Source organism: Camponotus floridanus, unplaced genomic scaffold (assembly GCF_003227725.1).
Source record: "Camponotus floridanus strain SB8 unplaced genomic scaffold, Cflo_v7.5 scaffold102, whole genome shotgun sequence".
Taxonomy (NCBI): Eukaryota; Metazoa; Arthropoda; class Insecta; order Hymenoptera; family Formicidae; genus Camponotus; species Camponotus floridanus.
The window spans coordinates 551791-579173 of record NW_020229218.1 but is presented as its reverse complement, the minus strand read 5'-3'; the positions used below and the strand labels follow the sequence as shown (position 1 = coordinate 579173).

The 27383-nt window shown below is 33.3% G+C and overlaps 2 protein-coding genes across 9 annotated transcripts; one reads left to right on the top strand and one right to left on the bottom strand.

Moving 5' to 3' along the window:
• The first annotated feature begins 16 nt into the window (after nt 1–16).
• Nucleotides 17–4324, top strand: LOC105252563 (geranylgeranyl pyrophosphate synthase). 6 transcript variants are annotated; one of them, XM_025410257.1, is made up of 8 exons: nt 17–185; nt 613–704; nt 823–977; nt 1414–1558; nt 2872–2992; nt 3140–3279; nt 3362–3464; nt 3908–4112. In XM_025410257.1, the coding sequence occupies exons 1-8, from the start codon at nt 170–172 to the stop codon at nt 3922–3924; spliced, it is 789 nt and encodes a 262-aa protein (XP_025266042.1). In that variant the 5' UTR covers nt 17–169; the 3' UTR covers nt 3925–4112. The 6 variants fall into 6 exon arrangements, with proteins under 6 accessions (XP_025266042.1, XP_025266024.1, XP_025266028.1 ...); XM_025410239.1 differs by having other exon boundaries at nt 18–185; nt 3362–3460; nt 3908–4324; XM_025410243.1 differs by having other exon boundaries at nt 18–185; nt 3930–4323.
• A 655-nt stretch (nt 4325–4979) lies between these two features.
• On the bottom strand, nt 4980–27225 carry LOC105252542. 3 transcript variants are annotated; one of them, XM_011259965.3, is made up of 8 exons: nt 26946–27225; nt 26364–26534; nt 26050–26160; nt 12503–12563; nt 10365–10436; nt 7445–7584; nt 7222–7386; nt 4980–5751 (listed from the first exon to the last, which is right to left on the bottom strand). In XM_011259965.3, the coding sequence occupies exons 2-8, from the start codon at nt 26485–26487 to the stop codon at nt 5732–5734; spliced, it is 693 nt and encodes a 230-aa protein (XP_011258267.1). In that variant the 5' UTR covers nt 26488–26534; nt 26946–27225; the 3' UTR covers nt 4980–5731. The 3 variants fall into 3 exon arrangements, with proteins under 3 accessions (XP_011258267.1, XP_011258266.1, XP_011258268.1); XM_011259964.3 differs by having other exon boundaries at nt 7222–7373; nt 26946–27223; XM_011259966.3 differs by lacking the exon at nt 26050–26160 and having other exon boundaries at nt 7222–7373; nt 26946–27220.
• Between the last annotated feature and the right edge of the window lie 158 nt (nt 27226–27383).

The window sequence follows — 27383 nt, the reverse complement described above, 5'->3', positions numbered from 1 at the left end:
AATAAAAAATATGCATATCAAAACATATTTTTCATAATAAAATGCTAATGATTTTGAAATTATGATTGTGTAATTCAAGGATTATGAAAAAAAAAGCAATCATTATCGATAGTTGCACAAGAAGTGACACGTGGCCTTAATTCCTACTCGCATAACAGTCCTACTCGTCATGTGTTTTTCAAAAGGTTAGTAAGGGGATTGCCTTTTCCCATGCGAATAAACAAGTGGAGAAATAAAATGAAAATAAGCATCAATAGGGACAGATTAAGAATCACTTATAAGTAATAGGGGTAATAGATTATAAACGATACATTGAACTTCAACTTTTTCCTCTTCATGTTCGTGGAAAATTCCTAAAATTCCTAAATGGAATTACATTCCTCCCAATTATATCAGTGACGTGTTGGTGTATATATTCGCGTATAATGCGATGGACCCGACATTGCCGGTGTGTCTGACAGACGTTAAGTGTTAAGCGAGTAATCAATTAATACTGACCAGTACTTGTATTTATTTGTGTGTTTATTCGTTAATTTGTTTCTCGCGTTAACTTTCAACTGATTGACAGATATATACGAAATATTATTCTCTTTAAATTCTTATGATTTCTAGAGAGAAAGATATCGCTGCGAATTGAAAACATGACGAATACAGATGACAACCCATTTTATTACTCTTTAAACGGTGATAAACAAGAAGATGAAGTAAGTTTATCTCTTGTTTTATTTTCTCCTCTTTTTCTTAAATTTTTTATTTGTTTGTGATTAGTAGAGAGATTTTTTTGGTGATGTCCAAGATTTAAACAATTATGATTTCTTACAGAAATTGTTGGAACCAATCAGATACATTCTTCAAGTTCCTGGAAAGCAGATAAGGGCAAAATTAGCCCAGGCTTTTAATTATTGGCTAAAGATATCGCCTGATAGAACAGAAGCAATTGAGGAAATAGTAACCATGCTTCACAACTCGAGTATTATGTAAATTACAAAACTGGATTTTATTCAAATTAATGAGGAAATAATTATCTTCTCTCTAATGAGAAAATAATTATCATATTAATAATTAGGAATTTGGCTCAAATAAATAAATAAAAATTAAATCAAAATTAGCATAAGAGCCACTCTTATGCCAATTTTGATGTAATTTTGATTTAATTATATATTATATTATTTAAATAAGTCCTCTCTCTAATAATATAATAAATAAATCTAATAATATGATAAAGCCAGGTAGAAATATATGTTCTATGTATATAGAGATATATTCCATTAAAAAAATTTACAGGATATATTTCAATATTATTTTTATATTACATTTATTTTTTTATTTTACATGTATAACATTTAATTTACATATCAAAATTACAATTTTCTATATATTTTTAATATCATAATTTGTCTTTTTTTTTTACAGAACTGATGACATTCAAGATAATTCTATTTTGCGAAGAGGTATTCCTGTCGCTCATTCTGTTTATGGAATTGCTAGTTCACTAAATGCTGCAAATTATATATTGTTTATTGCTTTGGAACGAGTTATTAATTTACAACATCCTGCAGTAAGTAATCTCTTTTATACTTACAAAAAAAAGGGTAAAGTACTTTAGTCGCATTATATTTACAAAAAAAGATCGAAAGTAGATCTAAAGAGATAAGATCTTAATCTCTCTTGATGTTCAGATATTATCAACAAATGCAAAACTTAAATATTATCCTCGGATTATATCTATGTCATTAAATATAAAACATAGTGTATAAATACATAGTGTATAAATACATTGGACGCATAGTGTATAAATGACTAATTTATAAATACATTAACAACAGTGTATAAATACACTGAAAACATTAAAATTTATTTTGTTAGTAGTATAAAATAAATTAAAGTTATTGCGAGAACTTGACGGAAATTACCATATGTACATGTTTTATTATAAAATACATGTTTTATTTTAATATATACTGTTTTAATATACAGGTATCATTAAAATTGCAAAAAAGCTTCATAATTGCATGGTAGATAAAATTAGCTAACAGCAATACAAATCTGATGCATCGGGGTGTTCTTTTATCTCGCAGATCATTCGGCAATGCATATATGTTTTTTGATTATATCAAGCTGCATAATGTATGTTTCTCTCTTGGTTAAAATTTTACAAGAATACAGTATTCTTTTAATTGATCAGCAATGTCTTCAAATATTTGTAATCCTGAAAATGATACTGATGGAATATTCGAAATATTGATTATTGACGGTTAGCAATATTTATATAATAAAAAAGGTAAATTTTTTGTTAATTATTAAGCTTCTTACTATTGCAAATAGCTATAGCTATAATTTCTGATTGATATTAAGTATTTTGTTCATAACTTTAGAATATTCCCATTTTGTTTAACTTTTCTTAATTTTGAGTTCTTTAATATTTTTGTACATCTTTAACAAGCTTTTTGGTATAATTGTGTTTTTATTTTATAATTTTAATTACTTAAAACTTAAAAATTACGTGAAAAAATATATAAGTTTTCTTCCAACAAAATAATAGAATCAGCTGACATTCTGAATAGCTCTGAATCCTCTGAATCATTCATTATTGAGTTTAGCGCTCAGTTTGCTCGAAGATCACGTGATTCAAGCTCGACATCTGCTCGCTCGCATCTCAGATTTGTATTGCCGAACGCAGTAATTGTGTTGCAACTGCAACTTCTTTTTATGATTAAAATTGTAAGAGATAAACTTCACAATTGCATGTTAAATAAATTTGTGTTGCATTAACTGCAATTTCTTATCATCATTGAAATTGTAAAAAATAAGTTTCACATATGCATATTAAATAAAATTGTATTGCATTAATGCATTAACTGCAATTTCCAGGCAACACAAGTGTATATGGAACAATTGTTGGAACTTCACAGAGGTCAAGGGATGGATATTTTTTGGCGAGACAATTTCATTTGTCCAAGTGAGGAAGATTACAAGACTATGACAATAAGAAGTAAATGTTAAAAAAAATATATATGTATATTTTTTTGAAATTAAAAAAATTATACATGATATATACATATATATATATACATATATATATATATATATATATATATATATATATATGAAAAAATTAAACTATTAATTAATTTTGCAGAGACTGGTGGTCTCTTTAACTTGGCGGTAAGATTAATGAAATTGTTTTCAACTTATGAAGAAGATTTATCATCGCTAGTAGCCATTTTGGGTTTATACTTTCAAATACGCGATGATTATTGCAATTTATGCCTCGGTGAAGTAAGTATTTAAATAATATATTTTTATAAAACTATGCATACTTAAGTAAATTGAAAAAATTGAAATTAATTTTTCGTTATAGTATACCGAAAATAAAAGTTACTGTGAGGACTTGACTGAAGGAAAATTTAGCTTTCCAATTATTCATGCGCTTACAACAAATCCTGATGACAGGCAAATAATAAGTATCCTTCAGTATATATTATTTTTTTATTGAAAAAAAATATTTTTCTTAATTAACACATTACTAACACATACTAGAGAAATGTAAACAGTCCTACATTAAATACAAACACACACATATGGATGACACCCGATTGACCACGTCGCCAATTGGCTAATTCAAAATAGAACTCTGATTGGTCAATTGCAACGTTGCTGGTTACCCTAGGCACAGGTCGATATAGCCTATGTTCCAAAATTCACTGCCAGCGCTGAAAATATATAATATACGTAACGTGAACTATAGATTTTCAGCGCTGACAGTGAATTTTGGAACACGCCCATAATTGGCTGTGATCAATCGAGGTACTCCCCACACACAACATACACGTACACATAATTTTCAAAAACAATATAATTATAATTTATAATTTTATTATATAATTTATAATTTTATTATATATAGGTTTCCTTAATGCCTGATAAAGATATTTTGAGACAACGAACAAAAGATATTGAAGTGAAACGTCATTGCATTAAATTGCTAGAGAAATTTGGCTCTTTCAAGTACACAAGAGGCGTACTTGAAGAGTTGGACATGAAGGCAAGAGCTGAAATTGATCGTTTAGGAGGCAACCCACTCCTAATAAAAATTCTAGATGAGCTCAAGAATTGGGATACCAAAGAAGCGCCTAAAGATCCCTTAACTGGAACATTTTAAATTTAAGAAAGAAAGATATATATTAAATTTATGTATTTCTTTATCCTATAAAAATGCATGTTTCCAGTGTTACGCAAAGTAATCTGTTATTAATAGCAAGAGAAAACAAGGGATGATTGTGTGAAATAAATAATATATGGAATATATAAAAAAAATAATATATAAAATAATCGTAGTAGTAAGAAATGCAATTAATAAATATAAAATAAAATTTCTTAATAGAAACTTCGTTTTTGAAGAAAAAAGCTGGCTTGTAAAAAACGTATTCGAAAATAAGAATGATAATTATATCTTGCTTGCTTATTTACAAATAGTATAAAATAATACAGATTTGTGCAAGTGAAATTAAATTTAATATTTGTGTATTTTATATGTAATGTTTATATTTTAATATTTTATATTTTATATTAAAAAAAATTGTAGCGTATTTTTATTATGTTAAAAACTATATTGCATAAATATAATTATATATCTCTTACTAAGCATATTTTAAGTCATTGATTTTTCAAACATTGTTCTTGCTTTTAAAGCTTTATTACTTTTAGGATTTTCAAATTATTATTTCAATATATTTCAACTAATCTTATGCAAAATCATCCCATTACCAATTGTACTATTAATAATGGATTATTGTATTAGTGAGTATTGTATTAGTATTATATATTGCAAATTATAATAGAAACTTGTAAACAAGACAAAGCAATTTTGGTATCAAGAAAGAGGCTATAAATTCAATCTGTGATATTAAGAATGGAAATATTTCTTTTTTTTTCCTCATAGTTCTCTTTTATATAAATGAATTTCATGAGTTGGAAGATACTTTTAGAAAGTATTTATTAGCATAACGTGTATACAATAATTTAGTAGCATACTGAATAATCACTTTATCGAAGTTTTATAGTTTTGTACATATCATGCATTATAATATTATACGTATATTTGTACCTGTTATGTTCTAAAATGCATAATGCATAGAAAATCATCACCTATAAACTATCCAGACAAAATATATTTTTAAAAAACGGCTTAAAGACGTTTTATTATTCTTTAGACGTCTCTTAGATCTTTTGGCTTTTTTGTAATGTCTGGGTAAGAAATATCTATCTAAGAAAAATATTTATGCATTTTTTCATTCCTCCGTGTACCTATGCGCATACAATATACCTCTCTTCCATTACTATATTATCGTATTTAGATTTATGCAGATTTATGCAAATTTAATAATTAGTAAATTCAGTATGCTTTTCTCCTTTATCTTTTTTTTAGATTTTTAGATTAAGTCTCGCACACAAAATGACTTTTTAGTCATTTATTTTGCATAACTTTAGAAGGCATTATTACGGCCTCGCGTATTTGTAATGTTTGTTTCTTTGCCACGAGCAGAATCATTTGCTTTCACAGGATCAAATCGGATCAAAGATTTGTCAGATCTAAGATAACGTGGCGATTTGACATGTCCTCTGTTCAAGCTCGCTGTCCTCGTCGGATTCGCTAGCCCAGGAGGACCGTCGCTCGTGTCATATCTCACCATCGCTATCCCCGGGACAGCGACCTGATCCTGATACGCCGTCATCGAGAACCTCCGTTACCTTGCAAAACACAATGATTGATAGATATAATAGCAAGAAAAAATTTGTAATAAATATTAATGCGTATTTTGTAGTAGAATCTGAATTAATTTTCATACCAATGAATCAAAAAAAGCGAATCTATCTCAATACATTAAAATCAAAAAAATTGTAAAAAAAATTAGAAAAATATCGATTATGATATATACACGGTGGGCCATTTTAATCGATGCACTCGAATATCTCGAAAACAGCACTCTTCAGAAAGAAATGTTTCAAACAAAAATTGTAGGGTGTGAAGGGGGACATAAGATGGTAGCATTGGCTTGGAAAGTCATTTGAAGGTCACATAAAAGTCACCTTCAATTTCTTAAATTGAACCCACTATTTTTCATTACATATTCTTGTAGCTTATCTCGAGAGCTTTCCAAAACACTACAGACAAATGTTTTTTCATTAAATACTTTTTGAGTTATAAGGCTTCAAAGTTTGCAGTACTTCGATATAAAATGCAAAATATCTCGTAAAATATTTAGTTTTCGGTAGTCTTACCCTAATACTTTTATGCACAGGATAATGAGACAAAACTATTGGTGCAAAGAAAACGTATGATTGTTTATGATAAAAAATGTGTAATTTGCAATGCACTTTTTGTTATAAACAATCATGCGTTTTCTTTGCACCAATAGTTTTGTCTCATTATCCTGTGCATAAAAGTATTAGGGTAAGACTACCGAAAACTAAATATTTTACGAGATATTTTGCATTTTATATCGAAGTACTGCAAACTTTGAAGCCTTATAACTCAAAAAGTATTTAATGAAAAAACATTTGTCTGTAGTGTTTTGGAAAGCTCTCGAGATAAGCTACAAGAATATGTAATGAAAAATAGTGGGTTCAATTTAAGAAATTGAAGGTGACTTTTATGTGACCTTCAAATGACTTTTCAAGGTCAAACCAATGCTACCATCTTATGTCTCCCTTCACACCCTACAATTTTTGTTTGAAACATTTCTTTCTGAAGAGTGCTGTTTTCGAGATATTCGAGTGCATCGATTAAAATGGCCCACCGTGTATATATAATATTTCACTCTCTCTCTCTCTCTCTCTCTCTCTCTCTCTCTATATATATATATATATATATATATATATATATATATATATATATTAAATTTTAAAATACAGAGCAGTGAAATGCTCTGTATTTAAAGAAACTGGGCGACAAATTTTTAAAATATAAATGAGTTTAATAAATTAATAAAGAATTAGATTCTTAAACAAACGATACTCAAGAAACGAGCGATTAAGAGCCAACGCGGATGGTAATGCGTAAAAAAATATTTATAAATATTAATATATAAATTTATTATGGATTTTTTTCTGTACTCTGTGAAGGTGAAATACAAGGAATGAATAAATTCCTCACAAGATTCTAATCTCAATAAAGGAGAAGGGGAACGAGAAATCGATGCAGATCTTGAGGATACTCACTAGGACTTCCTCGAAGCGATCGTAATTGTCCTGCCTGGAGTTCAAGAGACTCTCGCCTACGGAATCGGTTCCGACGTTCGATTGGCAAGAATCTCGTCGTCCTAATGCACTCGATGCAATATGCAGCAAGGACAATACCGCCAACAGGCCGGCTGCAAACCGTATCTATATATATCAGAGAATTCATACAGGGAAATAGAACGAGGAATCTACGTTCTCTTACCCGCAACGTAGGAGAGCCAAAGTCTATTGGGTCGCCATGCCAAGACGCATGATAATGGCAAATACAGCAACGCTTTTCGCCAGCCTCGTGTAGTTGTCAAAACAGTGGACCAACAACATGAGCAGAGAGAATCTTCGTTTCTGAAAAAAAATGCCAGAATTCTTTTTTTTTTTCATAGAAAGAAATTTTCATCCGTTTGCGAAGTTAAAAATATCATTTTAGGGAGAGAGAGAAAGAAATAAAATGTGTGTGTCGTACTAAAAAAAATAAATTATAAATTAATTAATATATACCTACACATTTCATACATGCTACTTATTTAAATCAAATAAATTGTAAATTCAATTTTTTTATTCTCGCGCAAAGTTTTATTTTAATTATATATTAAATGTTAATTATATAAAACATATAATTATATGTTATATAATTATATGTTTTATATAATTATATGTTAAATGTTGAACCGATTTAAAGATTATATTTAATTCTATTTGCCAATAATTTATAATTGTTAATTATATGAATAATTGACATCAAAAAGAAGCGAATGAAATGTATTTATTTCTCGAAGAGTTAATACTTGCAAACATTGTAAAAATATTTACGTAAACTCCAATGCGTACGCGAGAGTAGGATTATCTTATTCAAATTCGATAAACGAAACTTTTATGAGAACGACATTCCATTAAATCGCGGACGAATAATCAGCTTTAATCCTTGTTATAGCTTCATCAATTTTCATTCAATTTCCCTTTTCTTTTTAAAGAAGAAGAAACAAGACGATTTCTTCGACTCAATTTCTCGCGTCGAATACTTTTGCCATTCATTACAAGATTAATAAATTAAAACCTGTCTTTGTACAAAAAGATTTTATTTCAAAAGAAAAACTCAATTTGTAATAGCTAATATATCATATCATATGCAACAAGTTTTACATTATAATTTCTTAATTGTGTGTTATCAGTTTTCTGTAAAATTGATCTTTTCACAAAAAGTTTTAACCATTTTATAAAGCGTCGAATTTTTGCAAGTCGGCGTTTTAATTCTAAACTTAATTTTTATTTGCATACACATATGTATGTACACATTAGCATTTACACATGGAATAGCGATTTCGTTTGTAATTTCATGGAATTACCCGCAGTGAGCATATTGTGAAAAGGAAATTATCTGAAGCGACTTGCCAAAGCTTCGAAATTATCAGGGAAATTTCCGCCAAGGTAGACAGTAATTATCACGTGCGTCTGGAAACGTACCGGTATTAATACTCACGACAGGCTAAATTCGCCTAATCAACAGTTCGCAGAGGATTAATCCTATTACAATAACGGCGAAACGGAGAAAGTGCGAAAAAAATCATCTTTTTGTACAACTTTGTGTGAGAAGATACAGAGATAAAAGTTTCCTCTTTCAAAATTAATCGAGAAAAATAAATAAAAATATTCTTTTTCGATACCCTTTTACCTGATCAATTTATAGAAACTAAATTTTTAATTGCATTATTCTCTGAATAGATTTGAATGGACAAATTTTTATTCTTGTGCGAGATGTGTAAAAAAAGTATCTCCATCTGAAAATATGTTTTTCCGCACGAAGCGACATACACATTATCCCTCTCGTGTTGATCAGAGACAATCTAGGTAGGAGGATCTCGTGTAGGGTGATCGATCGCTCGCAGTTTTAATGGCACCGTCGTCGTCGAGGGCATAAACTTCCGCCGGGGAGTAATGTCAATTCGATGGATCGCTAAGCTAAGTTGCACGATAAAACCGTAGGAACCATAGAAGTTCTTTTACTACTTTCTCCTAACGCATACTAGCTGTACCAAGCTACGGGGAACGCTGGCGACGTCGTTCTCATTGGCCTTCGTCCCGCTGATCGATACGAGCAACTTGGATAGAAAGCTGATCAGATGCGGTAATCAAGATATAATTTATCGAAAACATTTAATCAAATTACTGAGATTATCGAGGGGATGCAAAGACTTATAATTCAGTTTAAAAAGTATCTCTCTGAACAAAATATCTTTTTAGTTTACAAAAAATTTCTCTAATAAATTAATAGTTAAAACAGAAAGATAAACACATAATAACTTCATTCTCAATTAATACTTTTCATACAGATTTCCATTAACTTCAGAAATGCGAGGAGCTGAAATCTCAAAGCTGACGTTTAACACATTTATCTGGTTGAGACAGATTACTTGTAAAGGCTTCGGTCTTTGCATCGTAAAGCGTTATCTAGGTGCTTGGCGGTGGTCCGTGTTTCCTCATCCGCTCGTCGGGAAACGCGGGGAAAACTAGGGCAAACTTCCGACCTGGTTGGTAATTGTCGGTTGGCTTTGCGCTGCTTCTTTTCCGCGTTATCCTATCGCGATGGTTTGGACTCGACGATAGCTCCCCAGGGTCCTTTTAACCCCTTGCGCCCATCCAGCTTATCGTTTCTAATATACACGAACCAGTTTCGGGCAATTTGCAAAGTTATATGTCTCGATATTTGCGTTACATTCGTATGTTATACCTCGAGAAACACATATCAAAATATCTTTCATTTATTTATGTAATTTACAAATGTAATTATTAATCTCTCTTGTTATATTTATCATATATAAATAAATTTATATTATTAATTAGAAAAATAACAAAATACATCAGAATAATTAAAAATATAAATTACATATATATATATATATATATGTATATGTGTGTGTGTGTATAATTAATTATATATTTTTTTTTTATATTTAAACTTGTATATTAATTAACGAGAGAAACGAAAGAATGTATAAATAAAAATATAAATTTAAAAATTTTAAAAACAGATAGATTTTTAAGAGAAACTTTCTACATAACAAGAGATCTTATTTAACGAAATAAGATCTTTTTATATGGAAAATGGTTGTTTCTTTTTATAGGCATACCTGACGCAGAGCTGCACAAACAGCGTAATGGCCCAAGTTACTTCGAGAAAGAAGATCACACCCGATGCCGCCCTGTAATTCAAGACGTATATTTGAATTAAGAAGCTTTAAGTTGAAGAGAAACCGAATGTACGGTACGAAACTTTGCGCTTGGGATCGAACACGTCGTAATAATGCGTTCGCTTCGTCAACTTTTCAAAGAGACGCGAGAGAGAAAATCATCGGGATAAGAAAAACATACAGCGGGCTCACAGTTTCTATAAGGGTCTCGCTCTTTGCATAGATTTACGAGGATATAAATAATAATACTTTCGTTATATAAAAAAATTCATGTCAATGTTTGTCAATTGAGAGAACGTGACTCGACTGTGTCGGTTGTAAGGCGAGGGATGGCGATTTGTATCCTGGAAGAATCACGATACTCCACGCAGTGTATCAATGATTTAAGGGAGTCGAATGCTTTGCGTAAAACGCGAGGGAAGCTCTGCCTGTAAAAAATGTAAAACATTTCTCTCAATCTTTCCCACTCGCCGCGATATTTTTCCCGCAAGTGCGAGTGAGTGAGACGCCAGCAAGAAAATTGCAGTGAGCAATGTCGAAAATATTTCTTTTTGCCGCAGCACTCGAGTTCATTGCACATATATATATATATATATACACTGGTGGAAAAATGCGACTGCGGAAAGAATATCTAATTAAGAGTTATTGTTGTTTCTACGCGTCGAACGCGGAATTTATTAGAGGAATTTATCAGACGCTTGCGTTTTAATTTGCGCGAGGATATTGCAAAAAAAACGTCATGAATTAAGAAATCGAAATATAATTGTATGCGATGCAAAACAAATTTAGATAATGTATAACTTGTGACAGAGTTTGAAACAGATTTTCAATTAGAATCTTATATTGTATTTTTCTACTAGTGTTTCCTATATAATCTATAAATAATACAATTATATATCGTATATAATTCTGTTCTCTACAGATTCTTCATGAATGCAAATTATCTAAAGTGAGCTTTAGTAGATTTTTCAAATGAGCAAAAAATCTTAAATTTCATCAAGCAAATAAAAAAAAAGTTATACGAATATACTCTAATGCATGTATACGTATATTAACGTACAAAATCAAGTTAGTTCGAAAGATTATTATGTTTAATTTATCGTTAAATAAGGAAAAACTTTCGACTTGCTCCCTTTTTTTCCCGTGACCGAGTAAATACCTTGCCTTAAAGATAATCTTATTCCAACATTGCGCTTCCATTCCTGATAATCTAATTGGCCCTAAATTAGATCTCTCGAGGATGGATCGAATCGCATGAATTGCCTGATAAGTAAGAACAGTCGTAAAGATTTTCACCGTCGTTCATCGTACTTAATTATCATACTACTGGTACTCGACAAAGTGGATCTCATCCAGGAATCGTAATTAAAGCACACAGCTGAGAGTATGCGAAGCATAAAAGGCCAGGAACAATGGAGCTACAGGATATGCCGTGGAAATTAGAATCTCATGTTTAGCCCTTAAAAGCGAGATATGTGTTACTCCGCTCTGTTTACATAAATAACTTACATGTACGAATATCTCTTATTACGAATATCTACAATTATTATTATTATTATTATTATTATTATTATTATTATTATTATTTAGACAATAAGACGCATGAGAAGAAATTAAATAAAATAATTAAATAAAATAATAAAAAATGCTAACGTATAGTAATATAAATAATAATTTTAGTTCTCTAAAAGAACTCAATCGTTTACAATATTGTTGGGCGCATACAATCATTGAACGTACTACGGTAAATGTTGTCGCTTGTTTCTGACAGATGGACAAATAGTAATCGCCCTGCGAGAAACAAAGTGAATTGAAAGGAATGGACGGAAATCTCCTTTGCAAAATTAAATTACTCCTTCGTATATTTCGAAGGATTCGATTATTCGAAGAAGCGAGTGTTCGATTTCGCGAGATGACATTTACTTCCATCGATACCATCCCTCGATTCACCCGTTTTAGTCTTCTTCTCGCGAATCTTCAATATGTATGTCGACGCAGAAAAATCGCGATAACGTGCGCGCGGGAGGCTGATAATGCGTGAATTGAATTACGGTATACGCATGTTGAATTATCCTCACGTAACGTAAAGCCCCATGACATGTCGATGGTACGCCACATCCGCGCCGACGCCGCACACAACTGCAACAGAAAGAAAGAGGATCAAAAAGATTGCATCTCCGGTCCCGCGTCTGATGAATCCCATCTCGCCCACCCCGCTATATACGATATGTATTTCGCAGACATCGATCTTCTCGATCGTATTTTACGCCGAACGAGATTCGCGTAATTTATAACCGCGGGTGCAACTCTCGCATACGAATCGTCGCGAAATATTTCAACTACGATAAATCGAGCGTGTTTCAAATATATACGATATATGCGATAATATATTTCTTTTTTTATTCTTATCCAATAATTTTTTATCGAATTTTTGATCGCATTGCATTTTTCTAACATCACATACACTACACATCTTAAATATTGGATTAAATATTGGAATTTATATTAATATCGTATTAAATTATTTTTGATTTTATTCTAGTTTCTTCATCTTAAATATTGGATTTATATTAATATCGTATTAAATTATTTTTAATTTTATTCGAGTTTCTTTACTCGCGAATTAATTATCATCGCACGCGTTTGATAGAAATTTAACTTTTCAATCTCAATTTAATACTATAAATTTGATATATATTTAAATTTTTGTTAAATATTTCTCTCTCTGTCTCTCTCTTCCTTCTTTCTTTTGAAACATTTTATATATCTATCCATCTTCTCTAGAGGGAAACACCGATATTCCCGCAGGATACTTCGCAGCATAAATTCTCCTCTCCGTGTGCTTCCGTATGCATGCCGGTGCATTAATTACCGCTTCTGAAATCCGCCCATGCATTCCAAACGTGTGGGACGGACGTGCGAGTCGGAATCTTTTGCGTTTGTTATATCTAATTCGTTGCGATAATGAATGTTGGAAAAAGAAACGACGATCCGCGATTTTGTAAATGTGAAAGGAAAAAGATTCTAAAGATGTCCCTTGCATCTTGTCAAAAATTTGTGATATATTCTATCGAGGGATCTTCAGCTTAACAAAAAATAAAAAGTTGAAAGATTTATAATATTGAAAATTATTATATCGAAAAATATCAGCAGCATCGAAAGGCAAACGTAAAATGACTTTATGAAAACGTTACATGCGATATTTTGATCGAGAGAGATCCCGTATTAATTCGCGCAATCGTGGTATAAAATTATTCTATTGTATATGTCGGAGAGAGTACATACGTGTTCTATGCAAGTATCATGTGCACAATGGATCGACTATATTCCCGCTTGACAGGAAATCAATATAGTAGGTTCGAGCGGGATTTTTTTCTCGCGAGCAGTAGTTCAATTTGAACGCCTACTACAGACAAGAGGACAAAGCCGATCATCTCGAATCAATGTAATTGCCCTCAGGAGAATGCACGTACATGTCAGGTGATGCTTCATCGAAACTCAGCTTCGAGCACATTGTTGTGAATGAAACGCGTTGCTAAATTTTTGAACGAGAAACAGAGAGATACACATCTCCTAAATATATTTTTTTTAGAAAAATAAAGTATAATTTTCAATCCTGTGAAGAGAACTGTATTTTTGAGTTAATAATTTACATTTATTGTGACGGAGAGATATACAGTATGATCATTATAACATTTAAACCGTCAAACACAAACGAATGTGTGTGACGATGATAACTGCAAGTGCTCCGATCTGTCTGGAAATGGTGCTCTATCAATCCACCGCTGTGACGAGATGCGACTTAACGCTTCGAAATTTTTCAAAAATCCAATCCTTGACAGTTGAAATGCGATTTCGATCAATTCTATGAAAAACTGAAATAGAAAAAAAAGATTTAATTAAATTGAAATTGAATAAAAGATCGGTTTCTCTCGCGTGCAAGTTTTATCGCCACGCTCGGCTGAAACTCTATTGTCAATGTGGAATTTTCAGATACGCGTAGAATACAATTTAAGCTGTTTGGACTAGAAGTAATTTCTGAGAAAACCGAAGAAAAAAATATCAAAGAGCAGTTCATGAAAGATCCTAATTGCAGAGCGGAATCGATCAAAGGATTTCTGTAAAATGAAATAATTAACACACGAGGAAATAATTACACCGGCCACTAGAGAACTTTCATTTATGCTACCATGTTGCAAATGCAATTAACAATAAGAACATTTGAAGAAAATCATCATTCAATTTTAATGACGCGTTTCTCATATGAAAATTGCAACAATCGAAGGAATAATTATTTAACAGGTAAATCCAATGATTTTCGACAAATTTAATAAATTAAAATTAATTGCTATTAAAAGCTGTCGATCGTATTAATTAATTCATTGTGAATTTACTGCAATCAAACTTTTATACTCGATGCAAAGTATAGTGTACTCATGCAATCTCATACGATTACTTTTGCATCGAATCGTATTTTGGATTGTAAACTCTAGAAGCGAAATTTTCCAATTATCGATTTGCAAACAACGTAACCACAGCTTACAGTTTCATTTCATAAGAAACTTGACAACGGGAAATGTGCGCGTGTATGTGTGTGTATATATATCTGCGCGCGCGTATTTCCGAATTCAACGACGAATTTGGGGAAACGCGAGCGCGATGTATTATTCAGAGGACGAAGTCGCGTGAAGTTTAATAAAAGGAAAATCCGGCCAGGACGACGCATGCATCTGGGATCTTTTCGACTGAGAAGAAAATACTTGCGAAAAATTTTACGCTTCTTATCCAACTCTCCCGCGATATGTTTTTATTTTATATATTTACGTGTTGGCACCTATATCAGAAGGGATAAAATTCGCTGCCATAACAGGATAATTCTCACTTCCGCAGGAAGTAAAGGTAGAAAAGGAATGAGAAAGAAATAAATGGACGCTCGTAGTAATCCAATGAAAATGCATAATATTACATAATTAATTTTTGATCAAATTTTGTATTTTATGTAATTTCTATATTCAATCTGCGATTTCCGCTTTCATTTTTGTCTAAAACGATTTTTCGAATATAAATAAAGTTTCGAAAAAATATTGTTCGCCTCGATATTACAAGACCGTTCGTCGAGGATCGTTCGCAAGGTTGGCGGACGCGGGTTCTCGAGCATGTTCACCAACACGAGTCGTCGTCGGATGAATGTTCTGCGGCTGGCAGAACATGAGTCGGTCGCTTACAATTGTGTTGGTTCGCGTCTCGAATGAAATTTCCAGAACTTTATTGTCCTCTAAGATGTTCATTGGTCGATATCCATTATCCTTCCACTAACAAGAAAAGGTCGCCATCTGACTTATTTTCTCGAAAATTAGATCTTTAGAGAATATTTTCTCATATACGAGCAGGTCATATTACGTTGAGCGTTGCTACGATGACTAATTCGATTAAAAAATCAATAACCGCTTAATCTCGCAAGAAAATTGTTGATGTAAAGTTGACATCTCACCAACGTTGCTTTAACTACACTATGCGAGCGGAAGCATAACACTGAAGAAAATTATACGCGGAGATGACAAAGTGACGCTGTATTAAGAGGGTGAGAAACGTTGCGAGAGATGGCTGCGAGGTGGAAGATGCAGGAGAAAGGGCGAGAAAAGGAGAAAGCACTTTCGCGAAAACCTACCTAAGAATGAATAGTGGCCAATAGGGTGCCTTTTCCCTCTTAATCTCTTCCTCTGTCGAGGGAACGAAGACAGATTGGCGCGATCGGATTCTATCTCATGCGACTGCGTAGCTTCCTCGATATATGTATTTCTTTTTTATCTCTTGTTCGCATTTCTCCTCCCTTTTTTCCTTTTGTCGTAGTCTCGCTTTGTTCATCGAGCAAATTTTCTATGAGCGGAGTAATTTAAATTTCCGGTCTCGGATTCAATTAGAAGCACGGCGCAATTAGCCGCGGACACTATTCGTGTCGTCAAGGGTGTCCTTCCTGAAAGGACGAAAGAGCGCGATAATTAAGATGGACCACTCTCGAATATATAATTAGACCAATTAGCTTCGGAAAGTGCCGTTCTCTTGGACGACCAATATCACTTTATACGAGGGATGTGTTCGGGAACAACACTGGTGTTTCTAGTGTCTTTGAGTTGGAAATCATCTCTACGCGAATTGGATCCGAAATAGGATTCAAAATGGAATCGCGAAATTTTCTGTTCTCATTTTTAATTAATTAATTGCAATAAAAAATCTCACTCGTAGTTGATCTCAATTAATTATAACTTTTTTCAATTTATAGTTTGTGATTGGTAAATTTGAGAAGAAAATTAAGATGGAACGTTGATGGACGACTGACGCTACCTCTCCTCTCTAAAGTGACGACGCTGTAAAATCGCTAGCGCGCAGGTATATAGATATAAGCTTCTTTTGACGTAGAAAATTCAGCGAGAATTAATTTAATCCGCGGCAATCGAAGGGAATCCTCTCTCGCTCCTGTCATCGTCGAGAGAAATCGGCGGATGCGTCGAACGAACACGGCGTCGCGTTTCCGGCGACGGAGCGCGCGGATGGAAATTGAGTTTCGTCGAGTTTTCCATCGCGACGATTCGATTTGTCCCACGATGCCGTGACGAGCAGCATCAAAACTTTCTCGCGAGCGAGAGGGACGGCGATCCTCGTCGTCGCCTCGAGGTCGCGATAAAGCAGACGAGCAGAAAGAAAGCGTGGGAGAAAATCGGGTGAACAACTTTGGCGAAATGATGGATGCGCCTTGCTCAGAAAGGATCCGACCTTAGATCCCCTTGGAAAATATATCGCGTGCTTGCGATATCTTCGGAGATGGTCGAGAAAATCTATGGTTGAGAAGTACCTCAATCTCTTTCCCAATACACATTTTACTTTGTACGTTATAAATTTATTTGCAGAGTTGAATCTAAGGAAATGATGTTAAAGACTGTCGAAACTGTCAATAACTATGTCGCGCAATTTTTCTACTCCGCATACGAAATGTATTGCGGAAAATGCGGCGCATCTACGAGTCGTCAACTATGGCGAATTTCGCATATGTTCGCAACAGCTTTGCCCGGGCGGTGCGTAATGAACGAAAAAGAAAAGTGTGGAAAACCAGGACGATACGTGTATGTGTGTGCGCGCGCGCGCAAATGTGGCTCTCACAGAAATTAAAATTGAAGAGAGCGACTGGTAGTTAATTCCCAAAGTGCCGAGAAAATTTTTGGCTCGGCGAAACTTTCGCTATAACACACGAAAGCAAACCGACCGGCGTTTCGTAATTTTTTTCTTAAGTAAACTTCGCTTTTTTTTAAATTTCCATATTCAAGTTTAATCAACTGGATATGATAAATATCTAGAATATATCGAACATTGAAAGATTGCTTTGATTGAATGATCGAAATTCTGATATTTCTCGCACATAGTTTCTCATATTTTTTATCGCGCCTTGATCATTCTTATTGGGTGCTTTTTCATATGACGCAATAAAGATATTTTTATACAATCTAATAAAAATATTTTTACATCGAGCATTTCGATGCTTGCCATATTTTTTATCTCGCAATATTTTTTCAAAAGTAACGAGTTCCATGATGATATGTAGGATATGTAGGGACATGAGTATATAAAATGCTAGCCTTCCTATTATCAAAGTCTCTCTCGAATTTCCTTATTCCATTGAATTATTTAATAAATTAATGTTAAGTCTTAAAAATAAATATAATTGTTTTTCTGCATTAAAAACACATTGGAATATATGTCCTATGTAATTAAAATATAATATATAAATAAAATTAAAATATAATATCAACTCAATGATCAATTATAAATATAAACATTTCAAAATAAATAACCATATCTATAAACATATTTATATTTTTATTAGCAAACAACTTCAATTAAAATTGTCCTCAACATTCGTAAATGGGTTTAACGTGTAAAAATCATTTCGATAAATTTTTTTATTTAAAGATGCTCCACGAATAAAATGGTTTTCCATAAATATGTAAAATCAAAATGCCTGAATAAATAGTCTCTCAAATTAAACGTCGATTTTCTTCGAGCTTGAATTATGGTAAATGAAAAGATACGTAGGTCGTGTATTCCTTGGCTATTTGTGTTTTGCTTTAAAATTGCGACGGGCGAAATTTCGTGTTGTGAAAGAAAGACAAATCTCGTATCGAGAGAATATAGTCTTATTATCGACGACCTTTATGTGCAAACGCGTGTCCCTACATGTTGGAACAAGGGATGAAGCCGGAGCCAACTGCTCTTCTCCGTCCCGACACGGCCTTAAACTTTACCACAATGAGTCCCCGCGGATATAAACTTATGATTCACAGTATGTCAAGCCAGGCAAACTTCGCAGCTGCGCACGCGAATTTCCACATGGTTTACACCGGTTGCACCACCTACAGAAGATCCTAAAGGCAGTGAATATACCTTAGAAGGCATTATCTCTTTACGCCAGAAGCTCCACGCTAGATAGATGCAAACACGAAGTAAGAAAATCCAAACAAAACAGTAGAATAAAAAGTCACGATATGCAAAATTTATATACTACAAATAAGTAAGGGCTCGACTGCACATTTTTGCATATATCAAATTATCGAGAAATTTTTCAAGCTGAACAAATTTAATTTTTTTTTCTAATTACGAAGCTATTGGTGCACTCGAGGCTGCATGAAATATAAAATAAGGAATGTTTTGAAAAAAATGAGAAAACACACACATGTACTCCATAAGTACAGTATATGCATGTTGCTGGTGAAATGCATACGCAAATTTTCTGCGTTTAGCCACGAAAACTTTCATAACCAACTTCCCAAAACCTCGAAACCGCGAATTTCATCGAGAAATGCAGCGCGCTACCGTAGTCATCGAGAGAGTTTTGCTTTTATTGCACTTTGACCTAAAATTTGAAATATTTTCGAAAAAGAGATATAATCTAGGTGGAGATCGAACAAGATATCAATTAATTTCAACTATTTATAAAACAATCTATACAATTCTCCTCTATATTTTCGATCTTGCTTTTCTTGCGCGATGTTATTTTGTCGCGTTTCAAAGAAAATATGAGAGATTTTAATTATTTCTAAAAGTTTTTTCAAGAGGCAGTGATATTGAGTTTCATGCATGAGCAGCGTATGCAGTTAATTAATCTTAAAACAAATAAAATTATTCGTATTGTTTAAAGAAAAAGAGATCAAGAGAAAACAGAAGTAATTAGTTGAAGCCATTTTGCGAAAAAAATGAGGACAATATCAAATAACATGTTTCTGGATGTTATATGCGCGAGAATGAATAACACATGATGAATGAAAAGAAAAAGAGATTTCAGTGGAAAAACCACAGTATGATTGCGAGAATGTGAAAGTTGAGATGGAAGTGTATCCTTGAATTTAGCCAACTTTCATTTACCAAAATTGAAAAAAATGTCGGTTGTTTATATTGTAACTTTTTTAATATTAAATAACATTTTTAATATTAAATATTCTTCTTGATAATAATTATAAATATAATTAAATTTAAAAATAATGAGAATTGAATTTAATAATGAAAAGTAATTAAAAGTAAATTTCTGTTCTATGAAGTATAAAATCTATTTTAAATTATAATTTTAAATTATATTTTAAATTATATATAAAAATATTTTATTATATATTAATTATATATAAAAATATTTTTAAATTATATATAAAAATATTTAAAAATAATTTTAAATTATATTTTAAATTATATATAAAAATATTTTTTACGTAATATTACTTTTCTTTTTATTAATATTAGAAGTAAATTTATAATTCAAGTTTATATGTCGATATAAAATTGTTTACAGCATTGTTTGTCTTATCATATTTTCGTCATTTGCGCTATTCACATATAACTGGAAAAGTAAGTTAATTGCTAATTAAAATAAATTATCATTATTATTACATCTCCAAATTATCTTTAATTAAACAAGAGGAATTCAATAATATTCTACAAATCTGGCAAAAATATTAATATTTTATTCTCACTTTAATTTCCGCGCATGTAAAAATAATTTAAGATACAGTTAAAATCGAATTTGGATGGGAGAATAAGAAAATATCCGGTCACCGGAAGATTTTAATGAGATTTTCGCTTCCCATCGCAATCCCGGAATTAATGAATCACTGCCGTGCATAAAGTATAGCTACCATGAATTTCTTACCGCGCGGAGAAGAATCGAGCTCTTTCAGCATTCTCGCATTGCTTCTACATATCGCTTAAAATATCTCGCCGCGTCTGAAAGATTACGAGGATGAAATGTTTCATCTGCAGTAAATTCGCGTTAACGCCATTTTTACGGAACGCGCTTCACCGTTAAATCCACGCGTTCATATTTGCATTCGCACTGTCACATATGCTACTTTTCGGCAAAAGTTTCGGAATATTATTTCGCCCGCTTCTTGGATTTACGCTGCTACGAAACTGTCGGTTTATACAGGTTTCGTAAAATGGGAGAGAGTGAGAAAGAAAGCAGAGAAACGTCACAGCTAATACATAGATCAATTGATCAGTGCAATGATTCATATGAATCTATGTAAAGAAACATTTATATAACATTTCTCATGAACGTGTTGCCTTGAATTTCGTGGCTAAAGTTCAACTCATTTTTTTTTTAAGAGCGAATGCATGCATCGCCAATGCATAATGGGGAAATGCATTCCAATGATCAACAATGAAAGATGCAATTTGTATCGGGACTGATTCTCGATGGCGGATAATCGCGGTTCGTGCACAAATTAGCGGTGATTTACGCCTCGATACGAATGGCAAGTGCACTGGCACGATACGCACGCGGGGCTATAAATTATCGTCGATTGCCTAATTGCCTAATTTTACGTTTCCGTCCTTCTACGCTTACAAGCCCCCTTTTCCAAATCCAAATCCGAAATCCGCATTTGTCTATATTCGACAAGTTTATATGTCTCGTCGCAATTCAATTAAAATTAATCGCACTTAAAATACGTATTTTAAATTTGTGTCATTCTTGAAATACATATCCTCATTTATTGTTTTATTTATAATTATATCCACCGATAAGCGTTAGTTTGCGAGACGCGAGATGGAAATTTTAAAAACATTTTCGACACACACACAAGTCGACGAATATGGAGTATAATTATTTATTTCACAGTATTCACAAAATAATATTCACTAAATGTCTCCATAAATATGCATATCATTATGAAACATTTTTTAATAATTCAACATATTATATTTTAAAGATATTATCAATATATATATATACTCCTGGAAAAGCTGATATTTAAATTTTAACAAAAAATTTTAAAGAAAAAGTGAAAAAAATTACGCGTTAATTTTGTCCAAGAGTATATATGTATAAAATTATAAATCATATCAACTATCGTCATGTATGAACAACGTGTCGTAAACGCGAAAGAGAAGGGTGCGATGTTTATATTGTAAACAAGTCAGTAGAATGTCGGGGCTAATCCGATTGCAGTTTATAATTTCAGGATGCTGCGGCAACGATTTCGACACGATGCCCGCAGACTCCCAAAACTAATTAAAATACACGAATGCGAAATCGCGCGGGGCTCATCTAATCGAGGTCGTCGAGTTGCAGACAGAGAAGCAACCCTTGCCCCAGTTAGCGAATATTTTTCTTCCTTTTTCGGTCTCTTTCTTTTCGCGTCTCATTAATCTTGAAACTTCACATCTGGAGAGAGTACATGACCGCGTAATTTAGACCTAAAAAAATGGGTCCAATTCCAAAAAAATTTTTCTAAAGTGAAAAACGACTTTGTGCGGAAAATTCTTCTTTCGGTAACGATGAGAAGAATGGGATCGCAATAACTCCCGCTGAGAAACTCCGCCGACGATACTCGAGCGATATGTGCGAGTATCTAACAGGGACGCGCGCAAAGTTCGTAAGCTGTTCGTGGAGCTTCACGTGCTCAAAATATCCAGTTTATCCTCGTTACCGAGTTACGGCAATCGAAAGTTCAGCCCCCTTGGGTCGAGTTGAACGGGAATCGCCAACGACGCTGACAGAATGCGTTTCTCCTCATTCGCCCAAAGTCGCGAACCGCTATATTCGACTCTATCGCGATTTCTATCTTCGACAACGACGATTTAGGTAGACGTGATATGTCACATGATTCTCCGGAGCATCGCTCTAAAAGTTTACGATGCTATCTACATCAAGCACATAATATATCTTCACGAGAACTAAAAGCAGAAATTACGCGATCGATTTCACGAAAATTCTGATCACCAACAAAGCTTATCTTGCTTTTTATATTTATATCTTCGTACTGTTTTCGAAATTCTATAAATTCCATTGAATCGATCGCCTTTTTTGCCCAAGAGAAAATTTATCCGCGTCTTAATTAATATGTGCTTTAGGAAGATTCTGCGCGAAAGCGAAGGGTTACTTCGGAGATTTTTCAGACGAGTCAATTTTATGATCTACAATATAATAACGGTGTTTATATATATATATATATATATATATATATATATATATATATATATATATTGAGAGATATTTCCGCGTATCGACGTTTCTTTTCTCACTATCCGCGCAATTTTGTGATAAGTCTTCGACATACCGCGACAGTAAATCAACGGTATTTTATCGACAACACGGTCTAAAACGAGGGTGCAAGTGCAAGGAAGCGAGGAACAGGGGGATGAGGGAGAACAGGCCCGGGGGCTTGTTTTCCAGTTACAAGGGCGCGGAAAAACGCCGGGAACGAAAAACCTCAACTGACTGCGGCTTTTCCGCACTGTCGCCCGGTCAAGATAACGAAATGCCGATACCTAGCCGTACGTAAATAGTCCGATATTTATATCTTTGCGTGTACCACTCTATTTTGGGAATTCTGTAAATTTTTTAATTGATCGAAATTGCCTTTGGTAATTTTATTCGCGTATGATTCAAAAGAAGATCCCATCTAAAATATACATTTATAGAGAGGGAGAAAGGGAGAGGCACATATAAAATTCTATCTTTCAGATCTTCCTTTTCAGATTCCTTTCCAATTTTGAATTCCTTGACAAACCAACTATTTTGAGAATTCTGTAAATTTTTTAATTGATCGAAATTGCCTTTGGTAATTTTATTCGCGTATGATTCAAAAGAAGATCCTATCTAAAATATACATTTATAGAGAGGGAGAAAGGGAGAGGCACATATAAAATTCTATCTTTCAGATCTTCCTTTTGAGATTCCTTTTCAATTTTGAATTCCTTGACAGACTAACGATGTGAGTTTTTTCTCGACCCTAATGCTCAGCGCGCGATGAAAGAGTGATACATCTCTGTAAAAGATTTACGCGTCAATTCGCGCTTTCGGACTAACGCGTCGTTATCAGCAGCGGTATTCCTTTTTTTTTTGTGTTTCTCTCTTCCGGATTAAGCGAAAAAGTTGGTATTACAAATGCGGGCGAGCCTCGGCGAGCGCGTGCAGACGGCATAAATAACGGTCGGTTTGTTTGAAGCCGTCAGCAGTTTTATGCTGCTTGCGGTCGCATAGCTGCAACTGCAGCTGCATTGCCCATTTCGCACCTCACATGCGCCGCTCTTTATTTATTTCATCGATATTTCCATTTTCCAACGAAGAGCGTCGATGGCCCACGGATTATTACGCGGTCGACCAAACGTAATGACCGGTAAATTTGTCTCCTCGTCCTCTCCCTCTTCCTCTCTCTCCCCGATGTTATAATATTATTTATAAATTACTGGTCGCGCGTGCAATTGTTAACTACTGCACCGCGAATCGTCAACAAAATTTAAACTGACAATCGATAAAACGTCGGGAAACAAGTCGCGCGTGCGTCATTATTACGCAATGTAAAAAAAAAAAAGATACGCAATTCCATCGAGCGGTGAATTTGTCACAGGAGAATATTATATCTCGTTACGTTAATTCGCGCGAACACGATTCCTACGTGTCTAGAATAGTTCTCGCGCTTTGTTATGCCATTCGTTTTTGTTTGCGACATTGTTTGCAGTAAAATATTTCGTTTCATCCTCGCGTGGACCAATTAAAAACTCCGAGCTCTATGCTTTCAACCAAGTCACCGACTTTTGTTGGATGGATAACAAATCGTCAAACTGCGAGACAGAGTTATGCTCGCGCAACACAATATTTACAATGCGATCACAGAGGTATCGCGAAAAAGGGAACGAATTGGTAGGAAAATTCGTCAACTATCTCTCTCAAAAAAAAAAAAAAAAAAGAAAAAAAGAAAAACAGAAAAACATGAAATAAAAACATGAGATACACCCTCTGTATATGTATATTTTGCAGCCGCGCTGCGGAATTCCGGTAACGATTCGCTAACCCTCGCGGCCATTTGGCACTGGAAACTGCGCACGTTGATTAAACGTCAATGGACTGTTACAAGATCGAGATATCGCCGTGGCCCGGACGCGATCCGCCGATTCCTCGTTCGACCGATCGCGCGGACTAATTGCAAACGGAGCGGAGAGCGCACCGAGTGTTATCAATTAAGGAGCGACCAAAGCGCGATTGTCGCGGGCAATTAATCCCGTAACCATTTCGGATGAGTCAGCAACAACGTCGCGACATCCACCCGTTTCGATAACGTCGACGCGACGCTCTCGCAAAAAAAAAAGAGAAAAAAGAACTACCGCCATTCATTCGGGGATAATGGATCCCATCGGGAACTCTATCGGATCTGCCGAGGGTATTTTTCGTTATTGTTTGTCATGGCGTGGGAGAAGAATAGGATGACATCAGAAGCAAAGAAAATACGTGTCATCGTTAGATAAACTTGACAGCGCGACGATTATAAGCGTGAGAATCCATTAGATGCACTCTCTCTCTCTCTCTCTCTCTCTCTCTCTCTCTCTCTCTCTCTCTCTCTCTCTCTCTCTCTCTTTCTCTTTAGAGTGTTATTTTATTTAATTATTATATATTTATTTTTTATTAGATGTATTGATTTATTTAAATTTAATCTTTTGAAATATTTCACATATGTTAATTTAATACATATATATGACTGTTATAGATTCTTTGAATTTAAACATTTTTTTATATAAAAAATAATGTAGCATTTTTTTGTAAAATGCGAATTTTTGTAGAACAGTTATTTATGAAAATCTTAGATTTTTTAAATTAACAAGCAATATATATACAATATATAATTATTAATATTATAAATATATTCGTTAATATTAATATTTCATTAATATTATTATTAAATATATTAATATTGTTATTAATATTATATATTTAATTATTAATATTATTTAAATATAGTTATATATTTCTTTTTTGTCTTATTATTTTAGACGAATTTGTCGAAAAAAGTAATAATTTAAAATAAACTTTTAAAGAGACAGTATATATAATACTATATGAAAGTATATACTTAAAATACTGTTTGAAAAAAAAAGCTGCCACGCGCACTAAAATTTTTGCAGTTCCAACATAAGAGAAATAATTCGAGTGCCATCAATGATGATGGTTATTTAAACATCAATAACCAAACTGCGAGGGATGTCGTTCAAAGAATCAAGCTACTGCCTTCTGTTGCATTATAATGATCCATTAATATTAAGCAGATGTAAAGAGTCTTGCAGATAGATAGGGGTAAGCTGTTTTCATTACCTTTCATGCGGTAATGAAAAGCGGAGTGTTTCTCGCGCTTCATCCCCTCCTCGTTCGAAGTAAAAACAGAAGGATCATTTCTATCCCGCCGCGGTCTTCGAGATAAAATTCCTGACAGAAATGAAAGAAAATAAAATCTTTTTTTTTATATTCTTATAACATTACTATATCGTCATCTCTCCTCGCCATTGGCTTTCTTTCTCTTCTTTCTGACTAAAATTTTTCTTCAATCCTCTGTGTGTTCTACATAATTTAATAATATATTTTTCTCCCGCGATGATATGATAATTTGATAACATAAATTATCGACTCACCAACAGCAGTGCACACCCCGACGATCCTTGTCATCGTCGTTAGATGATGCGTGTCGCTCGACCTTTCGTAGGTAGACATATCACCGTCGGTGTCCTTAGCGAGATCCTTAGTTTGAATTATCATGAGATGCGATAAATCTGCACGTTGATACGCCTTTCAACAAAGATTCTCTGTAAAAACATGTATAATCACTTGTAATTATTTTAACAATGTCTTTTAACCTTTACATACAACTTTGCGAACGTGCATCGGAAAAAATCTTTATACAAGAGAAGTTATTAATATCTTGAATATTCCCTATTACGATTATATATTATATAATCATGTGTATAAAAAATATAGAATATGCATTTATACTCAAAAGAGATCATAAAGAAAAATTGATTTAAAAGTTTTCTATTTGAAGGGACAGTAAATCTTTTTATTCTATAATAAGTGTATATAATATTATCATCACTCTTTCCATACAAAGAATGAACTTTCTCGCTGCGCTTTCGCAATATTCGTTTAGATTGGAAAATTTGTCGTGGTATTGCGCTACTTTTATATCACATCTGATTTTTATTTCCATTTCAACTCACCGAAATTGTCACCGGTCGTCAAAGCGTCCTCCACCATTGCAAGCTCACGCGAAACTGCAAGCACGTCGCGGGAAATGTCGCCGCGGCGCCAAAACATCGAACATGCGCAAATGTCACTCTCTTGAATTTCTGTCAGTTCCTTTGCCACGTGTTCCTCGAGAGAATAGATAATATTGTTATTAATACACAACATATCAATTTAATAAAGATTTACGCATTTTCCGCCTTTCCATGTTATTTTTACTATTTCATCCCCTATATAAATACACATATGTGTGTGTGTGTATACATATATATATATATATATATATGCACGTACGCACAAAAATAGCTTGCGCACATAACAGCAAAAAAAGTTGAGCTCCATTTTTATATTTTTTTTATGCAATATATATTTATATAACTTTTGCAAACTATTACGTAACTTCAACGTTATGC

Coding starts and splice junctions, on each gene's coding strand:
- LOC105252563 (XM_025410239.1), top strand. Junction 2,993..3,139: donor CAAGACTATGACAATAAGAA/GTAAATGTTAAA, acceptor TTAATTTTGCAG/AGACTGGTGGTCTCTTTAAC. Junction 3,461..3,907: donor ATCCTGATGACAGGCAAATA/ATAAGTATCCTT, acceptor TATTATATATAG/GTTTCCTTAATGCCTGATAA.
- LOC105252542 (XM_011259964.3), bottom strand. CDS start 26,487: ATGATAATTCAAACTAAGGATCTCGCTAAGGACACCGACGGTGATATG. Junction 26,161..26,363: donor CGGGGTGTGCACTGCTGTTG/GTGAGTCGATAA, acceptor CATTTCTGTCAG/GAATTTTATCTCGAAGACCG. Junction 12,564..26,049: donor TTTTCATTACCGCATGAAAG/GTAATGAAAACA, acceptor TTTCTGTTGCAG/TTGTGTGCGGCGTCGGCGCG.